We start from the raw sequence: 25,118 nt of genomic DNA on the forward strand, positions 1-25,118 counted from the left end.
CTTCTAACACCTATTCTTATTTTTTTTTCCTTTGAGAGAGAAAGAGAGCACACAGGGCAGGGGAGGGGCAGAGAGAAGGATGGAGAGAATCTTCAGCTGGCTCCACGTCCGCACTGAGCTTGACAGGGGACTCAACATCATATTATGTATTATCTGTAAGGGAAAATATCTCCATCACTATCTATCAATAGGCTGTATGGTAATTATCTTTCACTATCTTAAGGAAGACAATCAAACCAAAGCTGGAAAATCTATATTCTCCGAAGAACACTTACATGACCTTATGCAGGAGAACACGGAGGCAGTCTCAAATTTAGGAAAGTGTCCAACAAATGAATGATGAGGTTTCTTTCATTATATGTACTAAAACTTCATAAATGTGATTTTTGTGTCCTGATACAGATAAGCCTATTTAGCTCATAAAGAAAATAAAATGTAACTGCAGACAATAATCTACTCTTGTTGAATGAATTAAAGCTATGAGAGCAGGCCTGGGGGAAACACGTATGCACAGTCATCCAGGGGACAGAATCACAAGCCCTGGGGTGCAGGGAAGCAACTTATTTCAAAAGTCCTGGGTGCTTACATCTATAGACTCCTCCAGAAAGAAGAACTGCTGGCCTTTCCTTTCCTTGACCTGAGGTCTTCATTCAGTGGCTAAACTGGGCAATCAAGAATGCCCATTCCCCATAAATCCTGCCCATTTACACTATTTAATTTCCCAGCACTGTGGAGATTCTGTTGTGGAGACTTGGTCTCCATCCACTCAACTTCCCACGATCCTCTCGTTTATAAGAACGTCCGTGATAGCGATGCAAGTACTAAAGTACGTTTACCGAGGTCCAACCATGTCTGTACTCATCGCACTGTCTGGGTTTCCCGAGGTGTGAACTCTCCAACGCTGAATACAGCCGGTGATTCCATGCAAAGCATTTCCACATTCATCACGTTTATACGATTCCTCTCCTGTGCGGATTCTCTGGTGCACAGTCATCCTGACTTGTGGGTAAAGGCGCTCCTCCGTACTCCACATAAGGTTCTGTAAGGTGTCAGTGCTGCACGAAGGCTTCCTCGAGGTCAGTACATCTCTGCAGTCTCTCGTTCATGTGATTCTCTGATGTACAATGAGGCCATGGTAACTGAAAGCTTTCCAACATTCCTTACACTGAGCACTCTTTCATGTGGTGGATCTCTGGTGGGAAAAGAGGAACCCACTCTAAACCAAAGCCTTCCCAAACTTGTTCTCAAAGAGATTTTCTTCGGTCTCTGGACTCCCTAAAGCTGAATAAGGACTCACCAGTGACTGAAACTTTTCCTGTGCTTACTGCATAGGTGCTGCATTTCTACAGAGACCCCACCGCATGATTTAGCATCTTCATAATTTTTTTGTGTTGGAGACAAGTCTTTATTTTCATTCCCAGTAACACCATCTAAAAAAAAATGCAAAAAATTCAGATGTTGGTCATCTCTCTGCTAAGGTGAGACTTAAGATGAAGAATAGTGATAAAAATAAAACCCAGTTTTACCTCAAGTGCATGCCATTACTGTGCATCTGAACTGTCATCTCAATTTGGCCAAGTGCCCAAAAAGGCACGCAAGTTTCCAGTTTGAGGGAAGAAGAGACAGCTCGGGGGAAAGTTTGGAAAAACATGCAGGATTTTCTCACAAAATGAGACAATGAATCAGGAAGGCATAATCAAAAAAGTTAAGAGGAGATAAGTTTGAATCCAGAGATGAAAAATGGAGTATCATGAAATCAAGAGAAATTTTAATTTGCCAGTGCAACTTAAAAGGATCATTTAGGGGCGCCTGGGTGGCTTTGTGGGTTAAGCCTCTGCCTTCGGCTCAGGTCCTGATCTCAGGGTCCTGGGATCAAGCCCGGAATCAGGCTCTCTGCTCGGTGGGGAGCCTACTTTACCCGCTCTCTCTGCCTGCTTCTGATCTCTGTCAAATAAATAAGTAAAATCTAAAAAAAGAAAAAAGGATCATTTATACCGACTGATATGTACCTAGGCCACTACTACAGACAAGCAAATGCTCCACAAGTAAACATTTATTGAGTCAATCAATGAACAGTGCTCTACGATAACAGTTAACTTCAAGCAACAGCTAGAACAGTTTCAAAATACACACCGTTTTGAAATGGAAAAACTAAAGTGGAGAAAATAACTTTTTCAGTAATGTCAGGACTAAAATATAGGAAGAAAGCTGCACTTTGAAGTTAAAGGAGTTGAACAGGTCAAAGTAAACCAAACAAAACTCCTCACAGATATGGCTGAGAGCTTCTACCTCAAGAATCAGGCAAATAATGAGAAGGCGATGGGTAGAGCCAAGTCTTCAAGGGAAGGACGTCACTGAGAGTTCTAAAGCGCTTCCTTTCAAGGGTCTCGCAGATACCTTTTCTCATCAGCTTTCCATTCCAAAAGGCGATAATGCTCAAACTATGACAGCGGCTTAACAGGCTGCACTTAAAACCCTGGATTCCATCACACTATCTGTGCTATAAGCACTTCTTGTGCTGTTCTATAGCCTGGGCCCTAAAGGCAACGGGATGAAGCCGGTCTTGGAAAACTGGATTTGAAGTCGCCCAAACAACAACCCAATACAGAACTTCCCAGAGGCGCACACGAACACCAAGGGGAATTAAAGCTCACGAGGGAGGTGCTGGGTTTGGGCTGCAAAGACGTGGTTTTACTGCTTTCTCTATTCCAGAAGACTTTCACTACTCAACCCGTAATATACGTGATTATGCCAACCCTTCCCACCTGACGGTTTTCCTCCAAGCTGTCTCCAACTTTTCTAGCTTAAGTGATACCTCTTCTCCACATTCTGGGTACTATCCCTGCCTGAATCTGCAGCTTCCCAGCGAGGTGTGAGGACTGGCTTCAGCGCCTGCTCCTTGGTGGTCTCAGCAACCGCGGGCGAAGCTCTCTGACAGCCCTGGGAGGCCCAGGTAACTACCTCCTGATAGCAGGAACGTAAAGTCTGAAGGACTATCTGCGACTTCTTTGCCAGAGGGTCCCAGGCCCGGCCCTCTCCCTCTGCCATCAGTCACCATCAGGGACCTTGCCGCAGGAGGACCGCCATTCTGGAATGAGCGCACTCAGGAGAAGATTCACACCAGCCTGAGGTCCGCACCGGTTTTTCAGAAGGATTTCCTTGTAGCTAGTCTTCTTCCTGGGGCACAAATAACACTGTTATCAGAAACTCTAATTTTTGTTTAGCTCCTTGACTCAGGAAGTCACTAGCCAGACAAGGCACTTCGTCAGGAAGCTAAATAAAGGAAGTGGGAGGGAATCTGCAAATCCTTCATTAGCACCGTGTGCTAAAATCCTTTACTTCCTAAATGTTTGTTCATGAAACTTGATAGACCGCGACCCTCCTCCCCTGGGTTCTCACCTTCAGAGAATCCCGAACGGACGGTAGAGAAAATAGCATCAGAACGAGAAAATAAGAACAGCTCATCTTTACTTAGAGCTCTGCACCTTCTCGTTTAAGTGGGTTATAGGCCCACGACGGTCGGAGGATTCCGCGGCACGGAGCGAAGTCACCTGCTCCCACCAGAAGGGGCCGCGGACCTCCCGCACCGCACGCAGGGCGGACGCAGCCCTCTCCCGACCCGCCCCTCTGTTCACAAAGCCGGGACCCCAGACAGCCCGACACAGCGCACACCTCGGAAGCCGTCCCCGACTCCCGCGGCCACTCCCGGAGCGCGGGCCCCGCCCGCCCCGCCCAGGCCCGGGGCGCAGGAGGGAGGCCGCGCCCCGCCCCCGCACAGGTGCGCGCCGAGTCTCGCGGGCTCGCGCTTCCGGGCCGGCCGCAGCCCCTGCCGCTGCGCCGTCCGGTCTCCTCTAGGCGTCTGGAGGCTTTCTCCTCTCGGTGGTCGCCTGGCTGCGTCCCCGCCCCGCACAGCCTCCCGCGGCGCCCGCAGGTGAGCGGGGCCCAGGCTCCCAGGACAAAGAGCGCGAACCTGGGCTGCGCGGAGATAAAGCTGGGGGCGACGTGTCCCCGAGGGAGGGCGAGGTCTGTTCCCGCCGACCCCGGCGGCGCCCCACGCAAAGGTCCTGGGGACACTGCACGCGATCCCAGTGACCCGCGGCTGCGGCGCGCACGGAGCCGCACCCCAGCGCGAAGCTAGGTGTAGACAGCCCATCTACCCCACGGAACGCCCAGTCGGTGGCTGCTACGGTCACCACTCACCCTGTGGGGAAACCGAGACCCCCTGGGGTAAATCACTCGCCCGAATTGTTCGATTACAGAAAACGCGTTTTTTAGAGGGTGTGAAATGATGAGATCACTGGAGTAGGCAGAGTGAGGCACTAGACCCAAAAGTCAAGTCCGCGTAAAGAGCCCAAGAGGGATCAGTAAGATCTAACCGTAATTCACAGATGACAAATAACGGCCACTTAGAGGTCCTTCTGCGGATACCCAGGACCAGTCTATCTGGGCTGAGATGATCCGTGGAAAAAACATGTATCCCCCAAAGATCATCTTCAGCTGAGCTGGGCGAAAGCTCCGGGAGCCTTGACCGATGGGCTTTCAGACCTGGTAGTGTGAGCGAGGAGTTTCCACAAAATCAAGGGAAAACCGCTGGCTCTCCACGATGGTCTTACAATGTGAGCCAAGGAGCTACTCAACTGAGTTTACTTATCATGAATGGCTTTGTCAAAATCAAATTATATGTATAAAATAAAACCTATGTATAACACATTTTTATATAGTCATACATATATTCTCTCTCTATAAAATACTATACATATATAAAAATGTGCATGGACTCCTTACCAATTACACCCAAAAACATTTGGCACGAGAGAAGACCCAAAGAAATTCCAATAAAATGAACTGCTAGGGGTGTCTGGGTGGCTCAGTGGGTTGAACCTCTGCCTTCCGCTCCAGTCATGATCTCAGGGTCCTGGGATGGAGCCCAGCCCTACCTACTTGTGATCTGTCAAATAAATGAATCTTAAAAAAAAAAAAAAATGAACTGCTAGAGGGATTGTGATATGAGAACTATTGCGATATGAGAACTTTTAAGTGTGAAAGGATGGAAGTTGAGAATATTTAACTAAAGGTAATCAGATGATTATCCCTAAGCTGAATAGGACAATTTGTTGCCCAAATAAATTCTGGGCTGTGGAGTCAGGATAGGCACCTGAAAGAACTATTTTATATAATTATGTTTCCTTTAATCCTAGCCATGGTATTAGCTACAAATATAAAACCCTCATCAAGAACAGATCCATATTGGTTACTGGACAGATCTATAATGGGACATTATAGATCTATACAGATCTATAGATCTACAATGGGACATTATAATCTACATCTTTATGATCTGTATTACTGAAGACTGCCCCAAATCCCATATTCTGTCAGAATGGAGGGTGATCCTTTCCTATCAAGAGCCCATTTTTAGTGGAATGTCTCCTGTGGACACCCTCCCTGTGTCAGCAACAAGCATTAGGGCTCACGTTCCACTGACCAAACCTCATCTGCAACCTAGCGAGCAGAAAGGGTGGCGATATTATTACCTTGGGTGCTTGGACCTAGGATTCTGGGGTTTCTGAAGTATCTTTTAAAAAAGAGTGACAGGAGTAGAAAAGTTACACAGATATCAATTACCACTGCAACACAGGGCTCCTTTAACTGAAACAAAGTGTGGGCTCTAGAATTGGGCTGCTTGGGTTCAAAGCTGGGCCCCACCATATACTAACTTTGTGACCTCAGGCAGCTTCAATGCTAAAAATAAAATAAAGCACCTAGTAAGGCCTAGCCCTTAGTAAACTGTATAAGTTACATATTTTTAATAAATTTTATTCTCGACTCCCAAAGATGGCCAATAACGGCTTTGAGTGTGAGAACTCTGTAATAAATAATCTAGGGGAGATAGATAACAAGAGGCTACTTCTGTTCAGAGCACAGTAGTGTGAACCTGCTCTCCACTGCTGGCCTCACCCCACAACTGACATTTCTCAATTCAGAGCCTGCTCAATCCCATTCTCTTTCCTCAGTAGCTTTACCTCACACTGAAAATTCCAGCAACCTCTTCATACACCTGGGGGGTTCTGGAGGGGGGCTGGCTTTCTTCCCTTTGCAGTCCGTTATACCCTCTGCAACCCGTTTGTCAGGTTACTCTTCATTCAAAGCCCCCTTCACTTTTTATTGCTTTAAGGAATTTGATTCTCCCCCAACCTCTCCAGCTTTTTGTCTTGAACACTCAGTATCTTATTCACCTTGAATCAATGAGAAAAGCCGCTCGATCTCACTCTCATCCTTAATATTATTTCTAAGTAACTGCTTTGTGATTCGAGTGTTACACCAGTGCCTCAACCTGGTTGTTCCATCACTACCCTTGACTGACATCCTTTCTTGGACTTGCTTCCATTTCACATTTTTCCTTTCTATCCTACTGCCTGTTATTGCTGATGGTTTCAAAATCCACAAAGGTTAGCTGCTTCAGAGGACCCTGATTTCCTAGATCCTGTCCCTGTTAGACCGCATCTACCTTTTATCCATAAAGACGCACTCTGGGTTTCATCACTTCGTCATTCTCTGTTCACCACACACTCCCATTCTGTGTCTGACCTGTCCTGTCCTCCACTTGCCCCCCGGGGCCTTCTACTTCCATGTTGCCAATTCGGCTGCAGTTACACGGTTTCCCCCTAATCCTGGATAGTTTGACCCCTTTGATGCCTACCTGGAAATGCCACGCCACCCCACCCCTTCTTGGTACTGCAACGATATTTAAGTACAAGGAACAACCAGAACAAAACCCCCACCTTTATGAGTTATGAACTGCATGCTAGGTAACAGGCATATCCCGGTGTTCTGGGTCTCTGTCTATGGCTCCTTTGTATTAGGCAACTAAAGGCGTTAGAGGCAAATGGACGAATGCGTCTGCGCTGAGAACGTGTTAAGCAGAAGATGTAAGTAAGAGCACTGTGAACAGAAAGCCAAGTTAAAGTAAGAATCACGGGGTGCCTGGGTGGCTCAGTGGGTTAAGCCTCTGCCTTCGGCTTGGGTCATAATCTCAGGGTCCTGGGATCGAGCCCCACGTCAGGGTCTCTGTTTAGTGGGGAACCTGCTTCCCCCCCACACCGCCTGCCTCTCTGCCTACTTGTGATCTCTGTCAAATAAATAAAATTTTTTAAAAATAAAAAAATAGAAAAGAACCGTGTTCCCGTAAGCAGTAGGCTTCGAAACACTCAAAGGGACTCCTAGGAGTGACATCAGTTTGGCCACCATGTCTGAAGTCCGATCCGGTGACGAGACATGCTCATACAGGTTCTCGTCACTAAGCACCGAGCAGCGTGCGGGAGTGAGAGATGCAAGGCAGGCCGAGCTGGGAAAGGGAACAGGAACACACACAGCTCGGAGCTCTCAGGCTCACTCGGGGCAACAAACTGTTTCCTGGATGTAAAAAAGCGTTAGTTCCCAACCCCAGCTGCCTCAGTGTCTCATGTGCGCAGCTCCCAGGCTGGTCTTAGGAAAAAACACCTAAATAAGAAGCCCTCAACTTGTGACTGAGTTTTCAAATGTTCACAGGCTTTGCTCTGTTGTGAACTCAGAATGTTCTCCCATGGTCACGTAAATTCCAATCCCAAAGCAAATCTGACACATGTCATAATATGCCCGTTATGGTACTAACACCATTGTTATTTTTATGGGAAAACGTGCTCACACTTACAGCTCAGAAGGGACATCACAAGTATTTCTCCAGGGACTCTTCTGGCTCCAAACCAGTGATAATACTCTTGTGTTCTCTGGACAGGGCAACAGACGGAGAGGCCAGAGACGGGGGCCGTGGGGAAAGGTGGCAGAGTGCATTACAGGAGCCGGGAGGAGATGGGCTGGAGGCTCGGGGCTAGGTACAACAGCAGTTAGGAGTGCTTAAAGGAGTGTCATTATCTGTTTCTCCCCTCCCCCTTTCCTCACCACTTCAGACCACTCAGCCGCTAGAGGTGAGGGGTGAGAGGACCCTGGAGTTGTGTAGGGTGAGGGGTTAATCTCAGAAGCTGCAGAGTTGGCCATGCCAAGGTAGCAAGGGAAGGAAATCAAAGGACAGCTCAGTGAAGGTCAAAAATCCTCTGTAAAGAAGACAAACAGACCAGGAGCCACATGCGCCTCTCTGTGGCTGCCGGCTACCCCCAGTAATGGCCACAGGCCGTCGTCCGGGACGGAATTGCTCACCCAGTAGAACAGGAGCAGAGCCAACCAGTCATCGGCTCATCTGTTCTCACGAGTCCCAAGAGACAGTCACTAACTTTGGCTCTTTGATATGCTCAAGAAGGTATGCAAACCAAGAAATTGTAAACCAGTTCTGCAGAGCAGTTGTTAGGGAATTGAGAACACGAGAACTATGTAACTGGGGGAAAGAGAGGTTAGAGGCAAAGAGAACCCTAGTGCCCTCCCTAACTAAACGCGAAGCCTTGTGCTCAGACGACCCCAGGAGCCTTCGAATGTAGGTCAGTCTCCTATTTTGACGCCCTTAAATTTGAAGAGGTGGAAAGGCCAGCCTGAAGCCCTTACAGCGGGATGGTGGTCAGGTTCCCTGTGCTCTCTATGGTCCTGCTGGCACCTGTCCGCTGTACGGCTTCCATTATGCTCTGAACCAGCAGCGGTGCCTGCTTACGGGCAAGTGTTCCCATGTCCACGCTCCACAGGCAACCATGAAGGCAGCTGGGATTCAATGCAGTGAGGCAGAAGGTCTGTGAGTGGGACTCGGGCGTTCTCCTCAGTGAAGTGGAGGGATCCCTAGAGCACCAGACAGGACTTGAGGTCAGAGACCTACACTTCAGTGGCTGGGCTTTCCCTTGTGACACTGTAGCTACATCACCGTCTCTGCACGCAAGAGTGTCCTCACCTTTCCAATGGCCAATAATTTTAGAGATACTTTAGGAATGAAGTCAAAGAGGCATTCTTACCCTCCCAGTCTGTCCCCAAGTTCCGTTGCCAACGTACCGCCAACAACTGCCCAACTGAACAGACCCCGTACCTCAGGTCGACTCGCGTGCTTCCAAATCATGAGCGCTCTTGCCTCTGCCTATATTTCCTTCACCCTAAATGCTTTCCATTTTGCCCTCCAATTCTGCCCATCCAATCCTTAGCGTCAGTAAGATCTTTCCTGACCCCCCGAGGCACCGGTGGTCCGTCCTCTCAGATGGACAGCACTTACTGTGTGCCACAAGCCACTTCCAAGATACAGGACCTGTGTCATTTCTCCTGTCCTGCTGCGGTCTCACCTAACCTCACATGCAGATCTTAGCTATCCCCAACTAAACCGTCAACTTCGGAGAAGAGGAATGTGGTGTTCTGCTTCTGATGTTGAGTAAGAGCTGAGGTCTGCCTGAACGACTCCCCACACTCTTTACCTGTACAAGGACCACCTCTAGCATGGGTTCTCTGGTGTTTACTAAGATCTGACCTCTGTCTGAAGGCTTTGCCACATTCATCACATTGGTAGGGTTTCTCCCCAGTGTGGATTCTCTGGTGCTGGATGAGGCTGGTGATTCCTCGGAAGGCGTTCCCACACTCGTCGCACTTGTAGGGCCTCTCTCCAGTGTGGATTCTCTGATGTTCCGTGAGGACGGATCTTTGCGTGAAAGCCTTCCCACACTCATCACATTTATAAGGTCTCTCCCCAGTGTGAATTCGCTGATGTTCTACAAGACTTGTCCTCTGAATAAAGGCTTTTCCACATACATCACACTTGTAAGGTTTTTCCCCAGTGTGGATCCTCTGGTGCTGAACAAGGCCACTCTGGCTGAAGGATTTCCCACATTCCTTACACTGATGGCACTTTTCTTTGTGGTGGATCTCCTGGTGGGAAACCAGGGATGAGTTATACACAAAGGCTTTTCCACACTCGCTGCACTCATAGGGCTTCGCCCCAGTGTGAACTCCTTGATGCTGAGTAAGTATCGAACGCCGACTGAAACTCTTATTACACTGAGTACAATGGTACGGTTTGTCTCTCGTGTGGATCTTGAGATGGTGAAAGAGGCCTGCTTTCTGGCTGAAGGCTTTGCCGCACTCATTACAGTGGTAGTGCTTCTCTCCTGTGTGAAGTCTCTGATGCTGGTTAAGAGCTGACCACCGGCCAAAGGCTTTGTCACACTCATTACACTTATACGGTTTCTCTCCAGTGTGGATTATTTTGTGCCGGATAAGCACAGTTCTCCCACGGAATGTTTTCCCACATTCCTCGCACTTGTAAGGCCTGTCTCCAGTATGGACCCTCTGATGTTCTACAAGGCGCGAGTGCTGACTGAAGGCTTTCCCACACTCCTCGCACTCATGAGGTTTTCCTCCCGGACAGAACCTCTGCTGTTCATCCAGAAGGACTGTAGGTTGTTCACCTTCCCTGGAGTGTCCAGAAGACTCTTCTGGTTTTGCCTCAGGATCGTCAGCTTCTCTGCACTGAGCAGGCCAGAACACTTCACGTTTAAATGCAGACATGTTCTCATGTGGTTCCATTTCTTCAGAAATTTCTTGCTTTAAATTCCCGTACTCGTTCCCAGTCTCAACACCTGAAACTGCAATGGATCACCGAGTCAACGAGTTTCCAACATAAGATTCGTCGGTGAAAAACACTAAGAACCCAGAGTTTCTGCAGGACCATGAAATGGCCTAAGAACACAGGACGGACATAATACGTAAAACTCCAAAAATTGTTATGGAAAAGACCAGTAACCCAATAGAAACTGGGCAAAGGAAAAATTGTCTCCAGAAAAATTAATACAGTAGTTCTTAAATGTGAGATGCTCCACCTCAAAATAAGGGAAAAGCAAATTCAAACAATACGGAGATAAACTTTTCACCCATCATCCTGCCATGTTCATGAATGTCCCACGTTGCCGGTGGGTGTAAACTGACCCAGGCCTGACAGAGCATCTGACAGCATCCATCACAATGACAAACCTTTGGCTTAGTAATTCCACAAACAGGAATTTATCCTGCAGTGCACCACACACCATGTGTTAGAATAAAACACTGGGGACAACTTAGGGGGGTGGGTAAGTAAACTGTGTGGTTCATCCAAACATTTTATTACTAAGTTGCTGTTAAGAAATAAAAAATGCAAGCTTTTACAATCTTAGTGATAAAGAGAAGAAAAGGTATTTGTTTGAATATGAAAACATATATACCTCTAGGGAAGGACACCTAAGAACTTAATACACTGACAACCTATTTCAGGGCTGGAAGACCAGACGGCCGAGGAAATGAAGTGGAATGAAAACTTTTCACTAAATAATTTAAAATTTTTGTCTTTGAACTAGATGAACTTTTACCTACTTTAAAAAACTAAATGGAAAAGAATATAGGGGTGCCTGGGTGGCTCAGTCATTAAGCATCTGCCTTTGGCTCAAGTCATGATCTCAAGGTCATGGGATGAAGCCCCAAATAGGGCTCTACTCCATGGGAAGCTGCTTCTCCCTCTCCCACTCCCCCTGCTTGTGTTCTCTCTCTCGCTGTCTCTCTCTCTCTGTCAAATAAATAAGTAAAACCTTTAAAAAAGAAAAAAAAGGAAAAGAATAAATATAAATGAAGTAGAGATAAGGAAGTTATGGAGTCTTTCATCCATTCATCAACTTTTAATATTCTGCCACGTCTGCTTTATTGTTCCTCTCTTTGTAAGCGTACACAAATATACACTGTTTCCTGAACCATCTGAAAAATGCGGTCATCATGGGGCAGAGGCTTGTTTATGAAGGAGGAAGGAAATAGCCAGAGTGAAGACAGTAGCACCGTCTGACAGCATAAAGGCTAGAAAGAGCAAGACCAGTACCATGGAAAACAACTACCAGAAAGACTAAATTAAGTGATCTCAAATAAAACAGTGCAAGAATTCGAAAAATATTTAAATATAAAGAGAACACCTGAAGAGCGAGAAACTGAAGTGGCCGAGAGTGTGCACGAGAGACTTCGTGACTCTGGCCATCAGGAACAGTGCGGAGTACTAGGGCGGCCTGCTGGCCCGTGCTGGCCCGTCCTCCCCTTCCCCCCAGACGGCTCTGTCTGCCCTACCTGGCTCCTCCAGCGGGGCTTCAGGTTCTGGAGACTCACACTTGGGCTGTGCCATCAGGGGTGGGAGGGACACACCGGGCTCCTGTTCTGTTCCCAGAGGGGCCGTCTCCTCCAAGGGCTGGCCTTGTTCCTCGGTGTGGACTGAGACCTGCGGCAAGATAAACAGCTCACACAGTCTGTGAACAGCAAGTAAGAGTACACGATCCACGGCGGTGACGTCCAGCTCTCTGACACCTTAACTTTCCCCCGGACACCAGCCTGCCGTAACCCTCCCCACGGCGCCTCCTCTGGGAAACCTTCCCTGCTCCTGTTCTTCACAGCTAAACGCTGCTGGTTGTGTCACCTTCACTGTTTATGCCTGGAGAAAGGCAGAAGGAAACGAAGGAGTGACAGAGGGTGCAGGACAGAGGAGAAATCTCTTCCCCGTAGGCTCCGGAAGCTGTTCCCTACAGCCAGCCTTCCCCAGGCCCCACTCTACCTCCTTCCAGGACAGGACCTTATTTTCTCCTTGCCCAAGGTCATGGTCACATGAGAGGCCACCCACCATTCATTTCATCACTCCCTGTACCCCCCACTTCTTCCCTTCTACTTAAAGGAAGAAGCCTGTTCTCTTCAAGGTGCGTAGGTCTCCACTCTTGCCTTCAATCCCATCCCTTACTGCACCCGACCCCTGCTCTGGCCACCAACTCATTTATTTAGCAGTGTAAGCCATCCTGTAGTTTCTGTGCCTGCAGCGAAATCACTCCCCTTGTATTCAAAAATACCACGTCTCCCCAGCAGGGTGTGAAATGCTGGGATCTGGGACCACTCTTGTTCCTAAGTCTGTGTCTTAGTTCAGGAACTCTGGGAGCGGGGGCTGGTTACCTCGACTACATGGCACCATGTACACAAAGCACACTGCAGGGGGCATTGCCACAGTAGGCCCTCGAACTGCTCCCCAGTCCTCTACAGTGGCTACACTCTGTAAATAAGAAATCACCCCACACTGCCTCTATTTTGACAGTTTCATTGTGCAACCTCTGCCCCCAGAATAAGAGCCAAAATCAGAAGGATGCTGAGATGGACAGAAAAAGATGTTTCAACTTCAAATGTGGAGGGAGAAAAAAGCCAGTACAGTGGTCTGTGTCTTCCATCTGTGGATCTCTGGCAAGGCTCAGAAATCGAGTTTAAATTCTGTTAGCTGCCCCCAGCATGCTTTGAGGGAAGGGGTTGGCTTGCAAAACAAACTCAACATGTTTCATTTTGTTCTGTTTTTTTAATCAGGGGAAAGCACAAACTCAACACGTTTAAAACCGCATTACTTCTGCCTGCACTCGAGAATCCCTTCTTTCTTTCGGTTCTCTTCCTGTCTCCTCGGCCACTCCTCCATTTCCACTGCCCTGATGACCCCCTTCCATCTCAAAGCCTGAAATATCATCCATAACCTGACCAGTCCCAGTTCTGCATCTCTAGCGCGGGTCCCTGCTCAGTGGCTTGCTCAACTTCTCCAGGTGGATTCTACTAGGAATCTCAAAATCGACACACATCCAAAAACCTAGTAACCCTTGATCCCTGTCTGACCCAAAACCTTCCTCTCTCCCAGCCTTTACCATCTTTGTGAATGATGAATCTATGAGTCATAATGTTCAGAACAAAAACCCTAGCTGAACCCTGAACTTTCATATCCCACGTCCTACAGAAAAACAAATCATGTCAAGTGCCACCTCCGGAACAGGCAGGATCCAACCGCATCTCACCACTTCCACAGCTACTGCCCTAGTCCAAGCCACCAGCACCTGTTTCCTGGACAGGTGCTGAGCCTGTCTCCCTGCTTCTGCATTTGACTTCTTGGCCTCCCGTACCCCCCCACCAAGCACCATGTACAACTCTTCCAACAGAGTGGCTGGAGTGATTATATTTACAATTTAGGTCAGGTTAAACCTCTCTTCTGTTCAACTCTCCGGTGACTCAGCACCACGTTTATTGTCTGCCTCCTTATTAGACTAGACTCCAGCTGGGAGACAACAGCAGCTTCTGCGCTTTGTTCATGGCTATGTTTCCAGTGCCCAGAATGGTGCCTGGTACAAAAACCCACATTAGTAAATGTCTCCTCAACAAATGAGCTTTCCCCAATCCACCTTCCCCTAACCCCTTGAACTCTGTTAGGAGCACCTGGATCCCGCCAGTCTCTCAAGCCGGAAGTCCCCAGTGCTCAGCCTGGAAGAGATCGCTCCCTGCAGAGTCTTGCCTTCATCCTTCCTTTTTCATCCACTCATCGTCATCATTTCCAATGGATACTTACCTAAGACATGCTTCATCCTTTGAAGTCTCACGGTCACAACTCTCTTTGAAACTCGTGTCTTTCTGCCACAGGTTCCTCCCCTCCAGTGTTTCATGCCCCCAGTGCTGGGTACCCTTCTTGTTTCTCCACTTTATAGCCTTCCTACCAAGACTTCCCAGCCTTGCCTCTACTGACCAGCTGGGTCAGATCATTCCCTGTTGTCTGATGCTGTCCTATACGGGTAATGTCCCTGGCCCATCAGCCACTAGATGTTGGTAGCACCTTGCCCCATCTGACAACCAAAAATGTCCCAAGACATTGCCCGATGCCTCTAGGGCACAAAACTGCCACTGGTTGAGAACCAGTATCAGTATTGAAACAAAACAGAACAGAACAAGATCCTACATACTTTGGTTACATCCTCGGGTTAGAGAAGCTCATTTAGACTCAAAGAGAAAGCGTTAGAAGCTTGTGTCCTACAGAATAAAATCTAAACTCCAGGGGTGGTATTCAAGGTCCTGGACTCTGTTTTCAATCCCTATTCACAACTCACCTGTCCAACCCACCCTGAGCTTTCTACTACTCCCAGTAACTCCCCCCCTGCCCGGCCCCTCCCTCCTAACCTTCCACTCCGCTCATACCTCCCACTCCTCCAAGGTGGTGACTTTGATTTCTCCTTCGTTTAATCCTTTAATGGAGAAAGGGCAGTGGACACACTGTTGTGCAAGAGCGCGAGGTCCCTTTGAAGACACTGCTGCCCACTCCCTTACCATGACCTAACATTTGCTCTTAGATTTTTTGAGCTGCATTTCATCAACCAGAACTCTGTAGGCCTAGTACAGAAGTACATGATCCGTCCCCAGAGAAGCTATAAGTAAGTTAGGACTACATTAATCAAGTTTCCATGAGGCTAAGGCCTGATACACCCATGTGTCAAGAACACACGGGCCTAGAAATCCATAATTCATTTTTTCTCAATCACAAAACATCTCTTTTTCTCACCTGTTCTGCTGGCTCGTCCAGCTCCCTCTCCAGGTCCTCCAGCGCGGCCACCGCCTGCTCCCTGCTCTCCGGCTGCTGCTCCCGCACCCAGGCCTGCAGCTCCTCGGGCAGGATGGTCAGGAACTGCTCCAGCACCAGCAGCTCCACGATCTGCTCCTTGCTGTGCGTCTCGGGCCGCAGCCAGCGTCGGCAGAGCTCCCGCAGCCGGCTCAGCGCCTCGCGCGGCCCCGGGGTCTCCTGGTAGCAGAACTGCCGGAAGGACTGTCGGAAGACCTCCCTGCTGTGGGTGTTGTTCTTCCGCAGGATCTGATGCTGTCTAGGGGTGTCCTTCTCCTCCTCCTCAGTCTTTACTTCCAAAAGGTCATCCTGGTCCTCGTGGGCCTGGAGAGCCCAAGCAGATGCCATCATAGCTGGGCAAGAGCTTTACCAGCGCTGCAAGCAAGATTCCCCGTTAAGATCTCCCTGGGTGGGCCTGAGGGAGAGGCCGCCCCTTCCAACACAGGCTACACCGCAGGCAAAACCTGCAAATGCTAAGACTTTACTTCCGCGCTGTGCAAGCCAGCTCCAGGCTAACTCACGCTACTCCGGGAAACGCTCCGATTTCAAGACTGAAGAACAGACCAAGCTACAGAGACGGAGTGAACCGTACGACGCGGCCTGAGGAGTCTACGAACCAACAGCGCGGCCCGGCAGGAACCCCGCATGGAGTCCTAGAACGAAGGGCAACGGGAGTCCACCAACGCCTGCAGCAAACGGACCGTCTCGCGGCGTCGGACACCTGGCTCGGGCGCCTCCGGCAGTGGCCGCACGTCCGGGGGACACGCACGTCCGGGGGACACGCACGTCCGGGGGACACGCTGCCGTCACGGCGTCCCGACGGGCCCCGGGGTCGCGCGCAGTCTCCGCCCCTCCCCCGCGGCAGACCCGCCGCGCCCCGCGGCTCTCCAGGGGCACAGCGCCGCACGCTCGCTCCCCCGCTGCCCGCGGGCACTGCATTAGGGTCCCTCCGGAGGCACGAAAGGCCGCGGCCCGCAGACCGCCCACAGCCTGCGCCGCCGACAGCGCCCCACAAAGGCCGGAAGCGAGCGGGCTGGGCGCGCGCGCACTTCCGCCGCCGCCGCAGGGAGGGGCGAGCGCGGCCGGCAGTTCCCGCGCGGCTGCGCTAGGTGGCGAGAGTGAGGCGGGTCCGCGGGGGCGCACTTCCGCCGCCGCCGCCGGGAGGGGGCGGGCACTGCGGCGGAAGTTAGACGGCGAGCTGGCGGGGGCGGCAGGTCTCACCCCAGCTCCTGCCTGCCCGCGCCGCTGTGGGCGGGGCCTGGCAACACCTGCCGTAGGTGCCGCTCTGTCCTGTACGTCTCTTTACAAGTGATTAGCGTCAACGTGCCGGTGCTTTGTTGGGGGTTTTGCATCCCCGCTCGGGGACACACTGGCCGGTAGCTTTCCTTTCCGAAACGTCTTCGGGTAATGCTGCCCCAGGACGCGCGGCTCCCTGCGGAAGGCTGCCGGAGGACCAGCCAGCGCCAGAGAAACGGGCCAAGGGCAAGCAGTCCGCCTCGGTCACATGCAAGGCAGCCACAGAAAAGAGCCTCCGAGCTCCGAGCACGCGAGACACGGGGGAGGCCCCGGAACGGCATGCCCCGTCTGCACGGGGGACTCGGGGATGCCGGGTACGGAACGGACGGCGACGTAAACACGATCTCTGGAAAGCTCCTTTCTCATTCTTTTTGTCCAAGCGCATGGAGAACACCTGGCCATTTTATACGCCAGGTAACTCCAACATTTTGAAAAAAAGATTGTTTCTCGTGATATTTTTTTTTCTTGTGATATTTTGATAAACCTTCTAAGTACTTCTAAAATCAAGAGAAAAAAAAAAGACTTTGAAATCCAGGACTCAAGAAAGACATGGTGAAACTGTAATGTCAGATCACTGTTACTTTGTGTATAAAAAATAAACCTATATATACACTTCATTAGCTTATAATAATGTTGGGTGTACTTAGGGAGGTTGAAAAGGAAGCAAGAAAGGAGAAAAAAAATTGAACGATTATTTAGGAAAAGAAAACCCAAAAAGAACTTTATGTATACCCCAAGCTTTAAATCTGGGTGGACAAGGGTGTTTTGGAAAATTAAAGAGGACTACAAATTCTTTAGCACTTTTCCCATTACGAGGTGCGGGTCTATGTCATTTCCCCTGGAGTCTGAGTGGATTTGATGACTCCTCTGATAAAATAAAGCAAAAGTGATGATGTTTGAGTTTTCCAGCCTGAGCCTTTAAAGCAGCAGCTTTCATTTTTTGTTTTTTGGAACAACTGCTCTTTGAGCCCTGAGCCATCACAGAAACAGGCTGACTGCCCTGCTGGAAGATCACCTAAGGAGGCCCTGAGCCCACCCCTCTAGCCAAGGCACTGGGCATGGCAGGGCAGCTGTCTTGGGATTTTCTAGGCAAATCCAGAAGATGCCATATGAAATGGAAGAACCTTTTAGCTGAGTCCTCCCCAGATTCCTGGCAGAAAACATCATGGGATGGTTATTCTAAGCCTTCATTTTGGGGTAACTTTTTTTTTTTTTTTAAAGATTTTATTTATTAATTTGACAGAGAGAAATCACAAGTAGATGGAGAGGCAGCCAGAGAGAGAGAGAGGGAAGCAGGCTCCCCGCTGAGCAGAGAGCCCGATGCGGGACTCGATCCCAGGACTCTGAGATCATGACCTGAGCCGAAGGCAGCGGCTTAACCCACTGAGCCACCCAGGCGCCCTTGGGGTAACTTTTTATGCATCAATATGTTACTATAACAATTTGGTCACGCTAGTCCCTGAAGATACTAAATTTCCTTAGATTAAATGGTACAGTAGACAAGGAATTTTAAATTTGTAATTGATTTCTTGACTTCTAACCAGAAAATGGTGTTGAGGACATGCTACATTTTTTTTTAAGTTGAGTTTATAAGGGAACTATGAGAGGCAGAGATACCCCAGTGACAGAAGAAAATTCTGAAAATGTCTCTTCAAGCCAAGTGGGGGTCGACTTTGACCTCCCCAAAAGGACAAGAAACTGGTGGGTTAGCAGTGAAATTCTGCGGTGGCCACCTTGCCAGGGCATGAGTGTCTCAGCCAGGACTGCCTCTCAGCCCCCCACCAAAGGTGGAGAGGAGACAAAGGTGTTTATAGACCCAATGCAGAGGCAGTGAGAGGTGTAAGGAAAGTAGGGATGGGGGTTTGGCTCTGGGAACTCAAATACTTTGACAAATAGTTCTACAAAATGTTACTTAAAAGATAAAATGCCTAATACTCCTGAGTTCTGCAGGTTCACAACCAGGTGTTTGTTGGGTTTTTTTTTTTTTTTTTTAAACAAACCAATTTGTATCTGACTAACTACTGAATACATTGGATCCTTGAACAACAAAGGGCTTGAATTTTGCAAATCACTTACACATGGACATTTTCCCATACACTACAGTACCATAAATGTATTTTCTCTTCTAAGATTTTATTTACCTGAGAGACAAGAGATGGAGCGAGCGAGTGGCAGGGAGCAGAGAGGGACAAGCAGACTCCACACTGAGCACGGCCCTTCCCAGGGCTGGATCCTAGGACCCTGAGATCATGACCTGGGCTGAAATCAAGAGTCGGACTTTTAACTGACTGATCCAAAGGGGCCCTCTGTAAATGTATTTTCTTTACATTTTCTTGGGGCCCCTTGCTGGCTCATTGAGTATGTGACTCTTGATCTCAGGGTAGTTAAGTTTGAGCCAAACATTGGGGGTCAGAGATTACTTTTTAAAATATCCTAAAAATATATTTTCTTTGTATACAGTATATGATGCATGTAACATGTGGAATATGTGTTAATCAACTGTTATCAGTAAGTCTCTGGTCAACAGTAGGCTGTCAGTGGTTAAGTCAAGTTATACTCGGATTTTTGACTGTGAAGGGGGTCAGTGCCCCAACACCCATGTTGTTCAAGGGTCAATGGTACGATACTCAAAAGTATGAAAAGATCATTGTGTTTACAGTGGTTGCGCAATGCCTGGGGCACCTGGGTGGCTCAGTTAGGTTAAAAGGTAGAACAAAAGATCAAGGGAAAGGTAGACAAAAATTTTAGTGATGAGGTTCATTTGGACAAACACAAGAAGACATTTCCTGTCTTTTTCCCCGGTGGAATCTCCTCACCTTTCTCCTGAACAGAGGGCAGCTCCCAAGTTTCAGAATTGAACTGACCCATTCTGGCTGGAGCTGGACCCCTGTGAGTCCTGGGCCCCTGGAGCAGCAGAGGTGCTGCCGCCAGATAAGCTATCTGCTCCTGGGGCCCTTCCTGTCCCTATAGCAAGACTAGGACCCACAGACAATGAAATAAATTTGACCAGCGTGATGTATGCTGAAAGGTCTAGAACTTTGATCCCAGTATTAATGGGGAACATAGAACAGTTGGGCAGAAAGCAGAGTTTCCCTTGACCTGCAAGGGCAGGAAATAAAAAAGGACAGGGAAGGGGATACAACTCTGGCCAGTGCATCTGGCCATTTCCCTCACTACACTTGAGAGGAGATCTCAACTCTCTTATCTCTCTCTAGAGAGAACACCTGCCTTCTGAGGATAGATCATTTCTTCCTCATCTCACCTTTCTTCAGGAATATTCAGCTTCCTGGACAAGCCCTCCAAGTCCAGAAACAGCTTCCTCCCTGTACTCTAGGCTGCTCCCGCATCCGGGCCTAGAGCTCCTCGGGCAGGATGGTCAGGAACTGCTCGGGCACCAGCAGCTCCACGATCTGCTCCTTGCTGTGGGTCTCGGGCTGCAGCCACTGACGACAGAGAGCCTACAGTTGGACTTCTGAGGCCCAAGGGAATCCTCCCAGCAGAACTGCCTTAAGTTTTTTCTGAAGAACTCCTGTCAGAAGCACCATTTTTGTGCAGGCTAGATTCTGTAACTAGTTGACATTCCTTCTGTTCTGCAGCCCAAAAGGGCTGGACTGAATCCATTCCTGGGCACAATGGCAGGGAGAGCTTTAAGGCTCATGATAACACGTAACACATCACTGTTAACAGAGATCAATTCCAAACTAAGAACATATTTAGTCAGAGTGAATCGCTGTGGTCAGGTCAATGATTTGAAGGTAAAGATGCTCTGTAAAAGATAAAACAAACACAAAATGTCATTAGGATAATATAAAATTAAGGAAAAGACAATTCAGTTACTTTAGGATTAAAAAACAATACTAGTAGCTTTTATTTATTTTTTTTTTTTAAAGATTTTATTTATTTACTTGAGAGAGAGACAGTGAGAGAGAGCAGGAACGAGGAGAAGGTCAGAGAGAGAAGCAGACTCCCCATGGAGCTGGGAGTCTGATGCGGGACTCGATCCCGGGACTCCAGGATCATGACCTGAGCCGAAGGCAGTCGTCCAACCAACTGAGCCACCCAGGCATCCCTACTAGTAGCTTTTAGATCTAGAAACTTTAGTGACATATTCAGATAATGTGAAATATTCCGATAATGAAGAAAAACAATGCAAACAGCTTTGCCTGCTTAAATTGCATGTCACAGATCAAGTCAGTTATATTTACAAATCAACTTCTCTGTGCCAAGAATTGTGCTAGATACTTTCAAAGGTGTTTTTAATTTCAGAAAAGAACAGTCTGTGGGTCAGTGTGCCCCACCTTTGAGTCAGGGATCCCAAGTCATTAACCAAGGTCCGCTTTGTATGCAAATCCAGTGAGTACTTTTCAGTCCTTTGCTTACCAGATGCCCCTGCAGCATCTAACACCGCTAGCCACTCCCAGTCTTATCAGAGCTATAATCTTCTGGCTCTTTCCCCTGAGTTGGTTTTTGTAAAGTGCTTAGACCAATGCCTGATGCTCAGGTAGTATTATATGAGGCCTTGTCAAATAGCTCATTCTTAAGTCTACTTTATGGCTCTTCTTCAGTTTCCCAAGAAATGTTTAGATACTCTAAGCTGAGACCCAGCCTTCTTATTCCACATTCATTCTGTGCAACCTTGTCCATTCAGTAGCATCTGAGAACTGAGATGTTGTCACCCAAGAACTCCTAAATCTGATTCTCTTATCCAAATTTTAGCTTGGAACTGCAGACCATTACATAGTCCAATGGTGTATTGGATCCTTTCACTTGTATGTCTTAAAAGCATCTCAACACTACTAAAAATTAACTAATTTCCCCCTCACAATCAATGCCTCCTCCAAAATTTCCTGGTTTTTCTTTTGTTTTTTGTTGTTTTTTTTTAAACCCATTTCTTTTTAAATGGCACATTTATGGGGCACCTGGCTCAGTCAGTTAAGCATCCAAATTCTGATCTCAGCTCAGATATTGATTTCAGGGTTGTTGAGTTCAAGCCCTGCACTGGGCCCATGGAGCCTACTTAAAAACAAAAAACAAAAACCGCATATTCATTTATTTAATCATGTAATCCAAAACCTATTCCTGACTATATTTTATTTTTTGAAAAGATTTTTTAAAAATATTTTATTTATTTGACAGAGAGATCACAAGTAGGCAGAGAGGCAGGCAGAGAGAGAGGAGGAAGCAGGCTCCCCACTGAGCAGAGAGCCCAATTCGGGGCTTGATCCCAGAACCCCGAGATCATGACCTGAGCCGAAGGCAGAGGCTTAACCCACTGAGCAACCCAGGCGCCCCTGGAAAAATTTTCTTTATTTGAGAGAGAGCAGGGGAGGAGCAGAGGGAGAGTGACAAGCGGACTGCACAGTGAGCGCTGAGCTCTTTTCGAGGCTGGACCCCACAACCCCGAGATCACGACTTCAGCGGAAATCAAGCATCAGATGCTCCAAGGCTGAATCCACTGAGCCAACCAGGGGACTTGCCTTGACTATGTATTTTTTTTCAAAGTTTGTAGTACTTACTGTATGTCGTGCCCTGTACTCAGCACTTTTTAATCTTTAGTCTTCAAGCCTAGTTCAGTCTGCCTTTCGCACAAAATTCCATGACACCTCCTCACTTCCACAGCCACCACGTTCCTTGCGCCAGCTCCTAATACCGGTTCTCTCTGCGACAACCGCGGCGCTCCTGTCCTGCATCCACTCTTGCCCCCTTCCCCTGCATCCACCATTTTTGCAGACGTGTAGGCGGATCCCATTACCTCCCTCTTAATGACGGATCCCGTGGCTCTGAGGGGCAGCCCTTCCCGCGCCCCGCGCCGGCTCTTGTGCGACGCGCGCACACTCGTTTTCTGCACGAGCGGTCACGTTGGAAACGGACGCGCACCGCCTTTCATGCCCCGGTTCTTGGCACATCCCCGGAATGACCGACCTGCCCACGTCGCCCCGTCGCGGTCCACGGTCCCTCCCTCCTCGCCAGCCCCCACCGCCAAAGGCCGCGCAAGGGGCAGCCGACTTCCCGGGGCGCGCGGCGCAGCGCCCCCGCCCGCCGGCTTCCTCCCACGCTGAGCCGAGGCCCCGGCGCACACGGGCCCCGGCGTGTGCTGGACCGACGCGCTGACCTCCGTCTTCCTCGCACGGAAACGACCCGGCGCGCGTGCGGCCACGTTACCGCACTTCAGAGGGAAACTCCTCCAGGCCGCGGCGGGCCTCCCCGCGGCCACACCGCACCCGCCGACCCCCGCTCGGCGCTGTGCCCGCGAGCGCCGACACAGGGGGCCGGACTCCGGGGACCCACGCGAGGAAGCGGCACCGAGCGCGGCGGGGAAGCCTCACTGCGGAGCGAGCACGAGGCACCCGCCAACGCCCGCGCCCGCGGCTCCAAAGTGCGTCACGACGTCCGGGCGCGCCTCCACGGACAGCCCGCCGCCTCTCTAGGAAGCCTGGAAGACCCATCATCTCGGTGGTCGGTCGGCTCCCACCTCCCGCAGGCGGCCGCGAGCGCCGCAGCCCGTGAGCGGCTTAGGCAGGCGGGTCCTCCCGGTGCCCCCGGCCACTCGGTCTGGGCCCCTAGCTCTCTATCCCACCGAGGACACCTGTCCGCTGCCACACAATGCCGCGCAGCCCTCCGCTTCCTAGGACCCAGGTCGTCCCGGGTCCGAGCCCGCAGGGTCCCTGCAGACCGCCCTCGCGCAGACCCTGCTGTGCGCGGGGCCCCCGGGTCAGAGGCAATGACCAGCAGCACCCTGAGCGAAGCGGCCCGTGGGCGTGCTCTCCACGGCTTCAAGTCCCGTCCTTCTGTGGAAGGGAACCCCTCGCACTCCTGCGCGGGACCAGCAGAAAGCTCCGGGAACGCGGCGACGTGGCCCCGGCTCCACAGCCAGTGAAGTAGCTCCATCAGGAAGAGCTCCCGGGCACGGGATCTGGTCCTCATCCATCCGACTTGCTTAAGATGGCTCACGCTCTGCCTCATTCCCCTACGTTTCTCCTCTAGTGCCCTATACTCCCACTTTTCCTCCAGTTTTCCAAGTGAGCATCCCATACTAGTCCATCAGTCCGATACACCGAGCCGCTCCTTAAGCTTCGGATAGGTCATTCATTTTGTCTGGTAAACCACGATCTCAACAGGTTCACATTCGGTAACTATCTTAACTGCTTCGTGGTTTGGGGGGATCCTTTTAGGAGGAGTGTGGTTTTTGTAGACAACCCACCCTTGCTGAGCTAATCCAATAGACAGGTTAACAGGAATTATTTCAAACCAGGCAGGTGGTGGCTCCACTAAATCTCCCACAGCCTCCGTCATAGATGTCCTCCCTGTTTTCATGAGAACATTGTATTCTTTCTTATTCCATCTGGTCTTCTCTCTCCTCGGCTGTAAAAGTCCTAAGTGGAAGACCACCCATCCTGCGATGCCTCTAGTCTGGGTGTAATTATTAATGCCAGTCTCTTTTATTCTCAAGTGTCCCAGATTGGGCAATAAATTATATATAGTTACCTTTTATCTGAGAACCAGGGACAAGCTGGCTAAAATGCAGATTCCCAGGTTCTGCCCTCAGAAACATTCAGCCAGTCTGGGTAGTGCCCAGGAAGCTGTGAAGTTCAAACAGCACAGATGATTCTGACAAGGTATATATTCAGAAACAGTGGCTTCATCATAGAGCGGAGACGTTCGCGTGGAAAACTGGGTGCGGGTCCACAGAGACCTAAAAACAAAAATCAGTAATGAAAGCACTGAAATGGGTTTGGAATGAAGAGCAGTGGGTCTGTTTCCACTGCTAGGACATATGGACCAAATGAGAGACAGAGGGATCTCTAGTAATAGCGATTATAAAGATAAAGCACATTTCTTGGTAATTGTCTCTGCATCTTTTTATTTTTCCTTCTCTTTGGTCACCATTTCTGGGTCTAAACCAGTCTTAACATGTAATTTTGCCCGAGTCCTTTTTATTTTCTCCCGCTTTGTTCGTCCCTTTTCTCTTTCCCTCTCATTTTGTTGCTGTTGTTTACAGATGCCTAAAATGTGTCCCAGCCCCCAAGTCTAAGTGTCTATGAAACTACATATAATTCACAATGATCTTTGTTCATTGTTTTTTAAAATTTTAATACAACTGAAAAATAGATCAATACAAGTGTTTAACCACTTTGGGCTTTGCTTTTCTCATGTACATATGAAATGGGTAAACTCAAAATTTCTTCCTAAAGCTAACACTCTTACTCTGTGTTAAAAAGCCTCTATAGCACAACAAAATACTCTCAATGATCCCTTACCAAACAAAGACCAAATCCAAAGGAAAATTGTCCAAGGACCTCTCAATCTGGCCCCCACTCCTGCACTTCCTTGTAAGAGTTCCACGACCTGTCAAGCTGGAAAACTCATGGCTCTTGAGCATATCTTAGTTGGGACTTCCTCATCCTGTTCCCTCTGCTAAAACACTTTCCTCTATCCTCCAACTCCTTCTACAAGTAATCTTCTCTTCTCTCAA

At 49.2% G+C, this 25,118-nt stretch overlaps 1 protein-coding gene across 4 annotated transcripts in view; it reads right to left on the reverse strand.

The window, feature by feature from the left end:
• Positions 1 to 237: 237 nt before the first annotated feature.
• LOC132017688 (zinc finger and SCAN domain-containing protein 12-like) overlaps positions 238 to 25,118 on the reverse strand; it is a 34,964-nt gene continuing 10,083 nt past the window's right edge. The window contains exons 1-6 of one of the 4 annotated variants that reach the window (XR_009404370.1): positions 15,293 to 16,380; positions 12,031 to 12,178; positions 9,428 to 10,538; positions 2,962 to 3,177; positions 1,298 to 1,430; positions 238 to 1,192 (exon numbers count right to left, since the gene is read on the reverse strand). Coding sequence is in view for 2 of the 4 variants with exons in the window: in XM_059399632.1 (XP_059255615.1) it covers positions 3,048 to 3,177; positions 9,428 to 10,538; positions 12,031 to 12,178; positions 15,293 to 15,700 (1,797 nt within the window). In the remaining 2 variants the exon portion in view is untranslated. Of the gene's footprint in view, positions 1,431 to 1,751; positions 3,178 to 9,427; positions 10,539 to 12,030; positions 12,179 to 15,292; positions 16,381 to 17,641; positions 17,646 to 25,118 lie in introns of those variants that run through there. The other 3 variants (XR_009404369.1, XM_059399632.1, XM_059399635.1) reach the window with 3 other exon arrangements.

The sequence above is a fragment of the Mustela nigripes genome, chromosome 5 (assembly GCF_022355385.1).
Source record: "Mustela nigripes isolate SB6536 chromosome 5, MUSNIG.SB6536, whole genome shotgun sequence".
NCBI lineage: Eukaryota > Metazoa > Chordata > Mammalia > Carnivora > Mustelidae > Mustela > Mustela nigripes.